This window comes from Lepidochelys kempii, chromosome 10 (assembly GCF_965140265.1).
Source record: "Lepidochelys kempii isolate rLepKem1 chromosome 10, rLepKem1.hap2, whole genome shotgun sequence".
Classification (NCBI taxonomy): Eukaryota; Metazoa; Chordata; order Testudines; family Cheloniidae; genus Lepidochelys; species Lepidochelys kempii.
In genome coordinates this window covers 12,451,095-12,461,815 of record NC_133265.1, presented here as the reverse complement: position 1 = coordinate 12,461,815, position 10,721 = coordinate 12,451,095, and the positions used below count along the sequence as shown (strand labels likewise).

The 10,721-nt window shown below is 44.5% G+C and overlaps 1 protein-coding gene across 7 annotated transcripts in view; it reads right to left on the bottom strand.

Annotated features, from left to right (window-relative positions):
- Nucleotides 1–1,009: 1,009 nt before the first annotated feature.
- Nucleotides 1,010–10,721, bottom strand: part of MAD1L1 (mitotic arrest deficient 1 like 1) — a 554,553-nt gene continuing 544,841 nt past the window's right edge. For 2 of the 7 annotated variants that reach the window (XM_073361991.1, XM_073361992.1), the window contains exon 7: nt 1,015–2,489. In XM_073361991.1, coding sequence (XP_073218092.1) covers nt 2,331–2,489 — 159 coding nt within the window. In that variant the 3' untranslated portion in view covers nt 1,015–2,330. Of the gene's footprint in view, nt 2,490–10,721 lie in introns of all 7 variants that reach the window. The other 5 variants (XM_073361993.1, XM_073361994.1, XM_073361990.1 and 2 more) reach the window with 5 other exon arrangements.

The window sequence follows — 10,721 nt, the reverse complement described above, 5'->3', positions numbered from 1 at the left end:
TGGCCAGCAGCTCTTGTCTGTAGAGAGCAGACTCTTATACACCAGAGTACCCCCTGGATGCCCGGGCAGAAGCCCTGTTTTATAAGGGGCAGAGGCTATAATTCACTGGAGTGCTGGTTTATTAAACCTTGTTAAACAAACCAGCTTCTTTGGAAACCCATGGCTCAAAGCAGCAATTCATCTCAGTGTCTCCCCCCCACAGGGAGGGAGTCTAGGAAGAGAGAGATTTCTTCTAACCCAGCCTATTATCCGTTCACCCTTGGGAGGCAACCTTCTAATGGGCAGGAGGCTCCCTTCCCTTGCCCGTATCCAGCACCGCTTCTCACATCACCTCTGTTTCGCTAAGATAGTGGGTTTATTGTAAACTTATTAATTACTTCATTTCTCCTGCAAGGAGCCAGGAGAAAAATTTCCAAAAGCAGCCAGGCTCCGCTATTATGCTGGCCGAGAAGTCGAGTGCGGCTGATGTCATGATTCATTTTCTCCATGACTGATGAAGGCGGCTCTCAGTTCCATGTTGTGCATACGAAGCAGACAGCATTCCCCTGGCACAGAGTGCCAGGCAATCCATCTTCAACCAGGACTTCTCCAAGCAGCAGAGAAAATGGCAAACTTTTGCTATTGGTTTTCACTCAGATGACGAGGCTAACTTGCCTGTAACCACTGTGTGAATGGGGGAGCTGTGATCACTTATGATAAGCTGGGTCTGGAGCAACTGTTTTCTTCTTCTTGTAGCGCCAACTTTATTTGCTATAGTCACTCCAGCAGGGAAAGATTGGAGCTAGAGTTGCTGTGAGAGTCCTATATGATTCCTGCTGAGAATGGACAAGCTACTGCCTTCCCACATGGTTACGGAATAAAGCATAATGGGATGGCAAGGGGAAGCCATTGTATTGGCAGGATCTCTGTTGTATAATGACTTTGACTAGTATCGTTTCTGGCACTAATGAGATGTGCCTGGAGAACCGAAGGTCTGCGTAATATGCCCTCCCTTCCGGTGGTAAAATCAACCCAAGCATCACTGATTCACCATCCATTATCAAACGGATGCCAGTGACGCAAACGCCCAATAAAAGAAGCATACACCCAGATGGAGAAGTGACACTTTATTCTGAAAAACAAACTAACCAAACCCCTCCATCATAGTACAACATTTCAGAGCTGTCAGAAGGATCCCTCAGCTGAGTCAGGAGAAAGAGAGGTGGCGGCAGTGGAGGTTACACCCAGTAATACAAGAAAGTGACAACTCTGGCTATGGACACTAGGCTACAAAATAGCAATGCAGTGAGTACACCACGAAGAGGCCCTCCACTCCCTGCTCCTTTCCCTGTGTTCCTGAGATAAGCCAAGCAACCCCTGAGAGTCTTGCGCAAGGAAGGAAAAGCACTCAAATGACGTCTAAGCACTGGGCATACAGCACAAGAGGGAGAAAGAGAGAAGGGTATACCAGGTGCTGAGTTCTGACAAACCAGGATCTGGAATTATGAAGGACTAGATCTCGCAAAGTTTTATGTCTTGAAAGACTGTCAACTTATTGATCAGCGAGCTGTATCCAAAGGGCCCCACTATCCATGACTCCAGTCGTCCACAAACATCCTGCACTCCCAGAAGCCAACCCTTAGTCCTCATTAGTTGGTGGCAGCTTGAGCTGTCATCTCCCCTAGAGCCTGTGATCTCTGCTTTAAAGAGCTTTCAAGTGGGAGAGGTTGAGACCCAATTCAACAGGATCCTCCTGCGAGAAGCTGTGAGCTCCCCAAAGCCAGCATTCTCACGCTCTTCCCGACAGCGACTCCTGTTGAGACTGACTACATAAGAGGCTGGCAATTTAATAAAAAGGTTTCAATGTTTATAAATAGCGGGGTGGGGTTGGCAAAAACGCTGGCACTCTGGAGTTATACATGCTCTCCCCTGGAAATATTACTGTGGAAATCTGCATGTGTGTGGTGGGCTCAGAGCTGTCAGAGAGATTGGTTAGTAAAATCAACATTAAAAAAAAGAGGCCTTTGGGTTGGACCAACATTGTCAAGGAGTAACTGGACTTTGGGCCAAAGGAATGTGACTCCAGCTCAGAAGGAAGCAGGAAATGCCTTCTTCAGACTCCTTGGTTGCCTCTTCAAACAGCCCTGAAGTGTTTGGAGAGAAAAGGAGAGAGGGGACTTCAAAAGAAATTGGAAGCAACCAAATGCAGCAGAAGAAACAAAAAGAACTTGGCATGGCTAGCTCATGGATCCCCTTTCCACTGCACTAGGCTGGTCGTGGTGAAACAATGATGGTCACACATCCATTCACGATCCATGCCCAGAAGGCGCAAGGCTAGGATTCAGTGAGGGCTAAGCACAGGTCTGACGGCTGAAGAGTTCGAGGGTTACAGCGCTGAGGAATGCTGGTATGCTGTCCTGGTGCAGCAGGTGCAGGTCAATGAGCTCACGGATTGTGAGAGAGAATTCAGTTTCCAGAAGTTGCATCTTCCCACCAGAAGAGCTGGAGGCCTAAGGAGAGAAGGAAGAGTGGAGAAGGAAGAGTGGAGAAGAGAGAAATGAGGGGAGAGAGGGGAAAAGGAAAAGAAATTGTTAATACAGTAGGGTTTTATTTCACACCAAATGCTGAAGAATTCTAGCACACTCACTATGGAGTCTCCTTCAGTATGCATCTTATTCTAATCAAAGTAACGTTATCTACTGCAGAGCAGGTGTTCAACATATGATTTAATTGGACCATTATTAAGTTCTGCATTTCCAAAATCTCTGAACAATACACCCCGTGTGAGCCTCAAATGAATAATGAATTATAAGGCAGTAGGAAGAATGTTTAAAATATCTTGAAAACAAACTTTAAAGGGTTTGAACAATTAACACATGCAGTCATAGTAGAAAATGCAGAACCAGGGATGCTTTAGAAGAGAAATCTTTGAATAGCCTGGTCGTGGGAGGCAGGAAATATTCAAAAAACTCTTTTTCCATTAAGAATCAAAGTCCTTAAGCCCCTCCTGTCTTGGAGGATAAGGAGACATGTTTTCAATGAACATTCCCTTTAAATGAGCCAATGATCTACCTTTAACTAGCCCCCTTAGTTCGGGTATGTCTACACTGCGATAAAAGACCCAGAGCATGGCTGTAGCTGGCCTGGGTCAGCTGGCTCAGGCTGTGGAGCTATAAAATTGCAGTGTCTACATGCAGACTTGGGCTCGAGCCCGTGCTCTGAGACCCTCTCCCAGCTAGTGCAGTCTCAGAGCCTGGACTCCAGCCTGAGCCCGAACGTTTATGCTGCAATTTTATAGCCCTGCAACCCAAGTACCTGGGCTCTGAGACTTGGTGAGTTATTTATCACAGTATAGACACATGGGATGTGTTTTACCAACCCTGCTTCATATACCCAGGTGCTTTGCTGATGGGAGAAATTATTCCGGAGACACACACACAGAAGGGTAGAATCCCAATATACGGGCACATGGTAAAAATCTCCTCTCGTCATAACATAGATTATAAAAAGGGTAAAGAAGCAAAATGCAAGAGGAGCCAAAGGATGCTTTGAGAGTCCCTCGTGCCACGGGTGGCACAAAATCTGCTTGTTTATTAATAAACCAGCAAAACTATCACAACGGAAATTCACATTTTTCTCCCCAGACATTTCCCTTTTGGGAATGATCACTGCTCCTCATCTGCCCCCTTAACGAAGCAAAGCTACAGTGCAACATAAGCAGTGCAACATAAGCAGTGCAACATAAGCACTGCCTCACAGAGTCCAGCCTGCCTCAGTAACAGGACATTCCCTAGCCACAGTCTATGCAGAAGGGAAACCCTGAAGCAGCTCAGGTGGAACCCCCCTGTCCCAAAAGGGATATCGATGACTTCAGCTGTGGGTGTTTGTGCACGCAGGCAGCATGTATCTTCACCTGCCAGAAGGGCAGCAATAATGTCAGGGAAGCACCAAAAGCCCCGGGGATCTGTTTGTTTCCAATTCCATGTTTTCAGGAGTCAGGATTAATTTCATTATGAACTTCTCATGTAAATGTCACTTCTGATTGTGAAGAGTGCAAGGCACAGAGGAAGCCCCTGTCACACCAATGCCGGGGAGGGGATTTTAACAAGATTTTATAGTGGAAAAGTAAATTAAGAGTTTGTTTAAAGCTCTTCCACTTCTGTTCAGCTTAATGTTCATTTCTCTTTATGAACTACTCCAGATGGCGAAGTTTAGAGCCTTAATCTTTTGTTTAGTGGAGCCAGCCGCCTTGCTTTCTGAGCATCCATCGTGAAACTGGGTCAGATAGGGACAAATTGAAGAGACTGACTGGGAAAGATGAAAAAGTGGCAAATGACAGACAGAAAGGGAATTAGGTCAGTGAGGGATATGCATTTGCAATCTATGCACAAGCCCACGCAGAGTGTAGAGCTCTCATTCAGCCTTGCATTAGACTATAGGCCAGATGCTATCAATCAGAGATGTGCCAAGGCAGCCAGATTTTGGTTTTCAAATCCAAGCCCATGGGTGTTGGATCTGGTTCTATGTGACCTGAAACACTAAAGTTTAGGCTGGTGAGAGGAAGGTCCAAATATTATGGAGGCACCAGTTGTCTTCATAATCAAGGCTGAGCTGAATTTTGCAATTCTCTTTGCTATGTATGAAAAATACAGTGTCTCCTCCCCTAAATTATTGCCCTTATTCTTTGGGCACAGAATTAATTTTCTGAGAATTTACAAGGAAATCCATGTAGGACTTTAAATTAATTTTAAAAGGGTTCTTTAAGAAGTTTAGCACCCACTGTCAGACCGTTTATTTGTTCCTTATGATCTCAGTAATGGAATTACCCAAATGCTTCAAAACTCTGTATAGTTAGAGCTCAGTGAAATCTTGTGCGTAGACTACATTGGAATACTTGTTTATTTATTGAAGATTAATTGTCATTTGCCCCCCATTATTCTGAAAATTTCTGATTCAGCAGAGGCTGAATAATATGTTCTACGACAGAAAATTCCATGAAGAGCTGCATTCTTTCAAAATGGCCGTCATCTCTGACTGTTTTCAACAAGACTGAGGGTTCCTCGGCCTCCTGACAACATAAAGGGACACCATCTTCCCTGATGGTAGCTTGACTTCACTCTCATTGGGAACAATACGAGGTGGTACCTGCTTTTAAAGAGAGCAACTTAACTAAGCTCAGTTTATAACTTCAGTCTTTATGAGAACAATGAGAGAAAAGGAGGAGAAAATTTTACCTACTCACCTCAGCTGACACAAATTTTCATTTATGAAAAATAATGGAAAAAAGTGACCATATTAATCCTAAATATTTCTTTTAAGCCGCTAGTCTGCACCGAATCTGCTCCACGCACCACAGGAGGGAGGAAGAAACCAGGGTGTGCATCTTGGAAAATGTAGAGAGTGAGGAAACTGGAGTGTGTATGTGCAGGGGACTGTGTGGGGAAGGAGAGAGAGAAAAACTGGGACATGTGTGCAGCACCATGAGGGGAGATGCAAGAGGCAGCAGGAATTTGGAGACCAAGAGCAAAGAAGAAATTGTGGTGAACACTCTTGCTTCTTTCTGGTGCTCTGGTCCTTCTGGTGAATCAAAGCAGTTTGCCCATCGGCTTAACTTGCCAGTACACTTTTGTTGCTTCTGTACTGCCCTAGGGTTACATAAAGCAGCCAGAGCGTACCAGTGAATCTGGCCATAAAAGTTGTAATAAAAAATGAATTAAAGTTGATACTTTATATTTTCAAATCACAAGAAATATCACAACATTCTCTTTGCATTTCTTGTTTAGTGTTCATGTACGCTATTATGTACTAAAAAAACCCCAGACAAACAAGGAAATTGCCAAACAAAAAACACTGTTATGTTAGAGTTAAAGTTGAGAGTACATGTCAGTAATTTAGGGTAAAATACATTACAGGAATGTAATTATCATCAAATCAAGCATTAAAAAGCCAGGAGATTCATAGTTAAAGCCAAACTTTTAAAAAAAAAAAAAAAGGCCAAATATGGTCAGGTAAGGAAATGCATAGTTAGGGCACCTAAAGATCTGCTCAGTAGTGATGGCACGTGGGAGGAAAAAAATGTCTAATGTGTCTTTAAAAATTAGCTCAATTTAATCTGGGACCAAAACCATGAAAATGTCTTATTCACAGTCACACAGTTAGCATGTTGTTACTTTTAGAGATGTGAAAGGAAAAGAAGCATGACTTAGAGTTGGCCTGAATATGTGGGTCCACTGAAAGGGCTGAGTCAAAGATAATACCTAAGTTATGGGCCTAGTTTTGTCACTTCTAGTTAATGGGCAAATCACGGTGGTTTGTTTGGGGTTTGCAAAACCAAAGCCAAGGCAGTTCAGATCCAGGTTCTATTTTATCCAACCCACCAACATTTTGGCGAACAGACATTCCAATTTTGGCCTGTTTCCATTATCGCTCCATTCTGCTTTAAGAAATATAAAGGATCTTTATCAGAAAAGCAATTTAAATGGGGCAAAACACCCTCTACTACTACGTACCGGTATGTGCATGACCCAGGCTAGGTGTTTCAAGAATCCCACTGTGCTTTGTGCTTCTAGGGTGCATTGCCCTGTTGAGTGATTACAAAATCAGAAGCAGCTTTTTGGCCACATTGTATTTACGGGACAAATGGGATTGGTCTACTATGCGGCGACATGAACTTCCAGCAGTCGCTTTTCAACCTCCTCAGAGAAAGGAGTCTTTAGTACAATTGCTTTTCCATAAGAGACAAGATTAGCTGTTCCCAGTCAGAAGAAAACATCATAAATCTTCCTTTTAACCCTGGAAATTGGTAAATTATTCAAGGCTTTATAGTTTTTTATATATTTTTTTGAAGGCAGAGACTTGCATTACAGATAAAGCCTTGTGTCAGCACTCAGTCCTTTAAGAGAACCAGGTACCTTAGAACGTGTGCGCCCTTTCCATTTGTTCCACTCTATTTATTTGTCTGTGCAGGAGATGAAGGCTTGAGTGGGATCTAAAGCTAATCATGGAAAGTGAATGCCCGAGAGAGGTGAGCAGCCCAGCGAGGGAGCCGCTGGCTCCCTTTCGGTCACAGGATAAACTTTCTATTTGTCTCACACTCTGCTCGTTCCATCTGCAGCCAAACACGTCAGTCAATATCTGTGTTTCTAGCTGCAGATTTATTTTGGTGTGAGGAAAGGCACGGAAAGTGGAGAAGGGTAGGAGCAGAGTAGCCTCACCCACCCCACTCCTCTCATGAATGCCAGGATGATCAGTCTTGCTGCAGGCCTGGAAAAAGAGAAATACTTGAAGGCATTCAATCTCTGCACTTACAGAGAGGCTAAAAGTCTCTCTGTAACCGTGAGCATCACAGGAAAGCAAACATTAGCTCCTCTCACCTCCAGCAGGAATCACTCTCACGCATGGCACAATCATGGTCTAAAGCCGACTATGCTCACAACACCTACAGACACTAGATGCTGCAAAAAGTAAAGCATCTCCTTGTTAGGAGAAAGAAAAGGAGTATAAATTTGTTAGTATCTAAGGTGCCACAAGTCCTCCTTTTCTTTTTGAGGATACAGACTAACACGGCTGCTACTCTGAAACCTGTCCTTGTTAGGAGGTCACTCCTGGCAGTTGCCAGGACCATGCTGGTGTCTGTAAGTTCTGCAGCCATGTGTGAAGTACAAAGGAGGATCACTCGCCGGTGTCACTTCAGCAGGACATATACGTGCGTTCAGACTGGTAGTGTTGCTATAGGTATGGTTGAGATTACACTTTCTGTCTCAGCCTGTGTTACTTATAAACTTTCCAAAAAAGTGATCTTCTGGGCTGAAATTTCTCTCTCCAGCCTGGTGATGATGATGTTAAAGGTTTGATAACATTCTCAAATGGTTCGATGGATGCGTGGGACAGGGGCAGCAATTCACACGCCCTCTGCCCCCAGGAACACTTTTGCAACTAGAAAATTAAAATAATGTACAAAAATCTATAAACTGAAACTTGGCATGAACTGTCATCAGTTCTTAGTAGACCAACCAGCTGGCGGCAAAAGGTCACACAAGACATGGGTCAGACACAGTGACAGAATGTTGGCCAACACATGGGAAAGGGAACCAAGCATTGTTTGGGCAAACACCACAAGCACATTTAAAAGCTTGCGACCACAAACAAACCTGACCCCATAGTGTGTTGGGCAGTGTCCCCTGCCTCAGTTTCCCACCTTGGAGTGGGCAAGTCTGACAAACGAATGTCCCTTAAACACATCACTGCCCTCTGCCTCCGCTGCACCTCTAGAGTGCTGTGAAGAGAGGGAGGAAGGGGAGAGGGAAGCTGGGCTACAGAAGTCCCAGAAGAAGGTTGGCTGGGGGAAGAAGCAGCGGGGGAGAACAAGGGTGGGGAAAAGGGAGAAGAGGAGAAAATCCCATCATGATGTTTGATACAATTCAGGATTTCACTACAAAGTGGGGTAATCTCCTTTTCATATGAAAATCCACTGCTCTATCCACGGGTGATGTATGAAATAGATGCACGATGTAGGAGCATTCTGTGTGCTACAGGGTCCTCACAGTATGACGTTTTTCATACAAAGGGTTAAGGCCTAAGAGGATGTGCTGCTTGAACTGGATTGGCAGAGAGACTCTCCACCCCCTTGACACAGTGAGGAACTTTATTATTGTGCAGATGAAAGTCTGCAATACTCCAAAGTGAATGGGGCGCCTTTATTTTCAAGGCTATGTTTTATTAGGTGTTTTAATGAACAAGTAACCTGTTGCCCCAGTGACATTTACTCAGGGAAGCTACGGGGGTGGCTCCATCTCATCTGCTAAGATGTCTGCATTACTCTTCTCACTCTATGGAACCACCTGCTGTGCAACCTCCTAACACACTAAGACCCTGAATACACTGCAGGGAACAATCCTGTATGTGGTAGGGGGCAGGACTGTGAAGCCTAATACAGATGGCTCTGTGACACTCTCCATACCGTTCTCTTCAGCCCATGACACTTTTCCTCTTGTGCTATGGACTCATCCACCAAGACACCTGCACTGCTCTCCTCACCTCCTGGTATCTTACTCATCTGCTGACACCTCCTTTCTCCAAAGGCGTTTTTATTCACTGCATGAACTTTGCATATCTGCAGTGACCCTCCGGCTCCCGCATCACACTCCTCACAAGATAGAACCTCCTGCTGCATTACCTTTCCTACATCAAGGCCCCAATTCTGCTGTCTCTAAGCCGGGGAACCCCACACTACCTACTCTCCTTTAATCAGGGCTCTGTGGCACTCTTTTCACTTTATAAAACCCCTCTGGCACCGACCGGGGCATCTCTTAGGAACTCTGCAACGTTCTTACCCCACTTAATACCGCATCACTCAGCAGTGTTATCATAGCCCACTGCACAACCTGCATGCCACCTCCCTAGCTGGACACGACACCAGCTCTCCTGTCTGCCATAAACCCCACCCCCTAATTCAAGTTCTTTAGTTTGCCTCACTTACTTTTTATAGCTTCCTCAGCCAGTCTGCTGGAGGGCTTCTCTTTTTCTGCCTAGCCCAGATCAAATATTCTCTCCATCCATTAGTATGGTTAAATCTTGTCACAGTCCAACAAACCAATTTTAAAACCATTTTTTAAAGCAGTCGGCTCTGACCTTTAAACAAGAAAATATTTTTTTTCCTGCCTCTTGCTTTAGATTCCGAGATTTTTCTAAATGTCAAAGGCCTAGTGTCCACACGCAGCTGTCAGAGAGAGGCAGTACAGCCTCAGAGAGGGCCCTAAGCCTGTTCTCGGGGTCCAATGCCCAGCAAAGAGTACACATTGAAAACAAAGCTCACGTACAAGAGTCTGTATGCGCGCACGCATACTCCCAAAGGAACACACACAAATAAAGGTATTTGCAAAGTCTGACTGCTCAGCTAAAAACACTACAATCAATTCCTCCTTCAAAGCTAGGGCTGATGTTGTAAATTCAGGCCAGGGCAGGGTGGGATGGAGAGGAGATAGGATTTGATGCCCACATTTTTCTCTCTGGAGTTGCTGCACTACAGCCTTCTCCTTAGTGTCTGCACCATGGGACTACTCTGTAGAGAGGGTAATTCTTGCTAAGTATCTTTTCTCCTTTCAACAGGCCTCTAGAAGATCTCTTCAAAGCTGAAAGGATGGAGACACACAGAGGTGGGGGGGGAGGGGGGTTGGATGGGGAGACTGACTGCTGAAGTTATACAATTCAATCAGGAGGGCTCTGAGGATCTGTATAATTGCTCAGACTTGGCTCTCTTGGGTGGCGATATCATTATCAAAATCCCCCAATTGAATTATGCTTCACTAATCAATCTCTCCTAAGCATTACACCCTGCTCAAATATCAGGTCCCCAGGTAGCTAACAAATCACTGTAATTACAGGCTGTTCATTTAAAATGATAGAAATATTAAAAAAAACCACCACCAGCACCCAAATTTGCTCAGAAGATGTGGTTGTGCCTGGAAATATTTATGAGTTTATTGCACTCCTAGTCTATTGCTTTTGTTTGTTAATTTTTATAGCAACCAGCAGCTTTTGCTAGCCTATGACATCATGCTGCCATGCCCTACGGGACATTTAACGACCGAGCATTAATAAGGCTGTGTGGTCGTCCATCAATCAGGGAACACTGCCTTTCACTAAAATGACCTCTTCTTTTCTTCAGCTAAATTCCCTTTCCCCATAATATTCTCTTTGTAACCTAAAAGAGGGAGAACTGGTTCTTTATAATAATTGCTTCT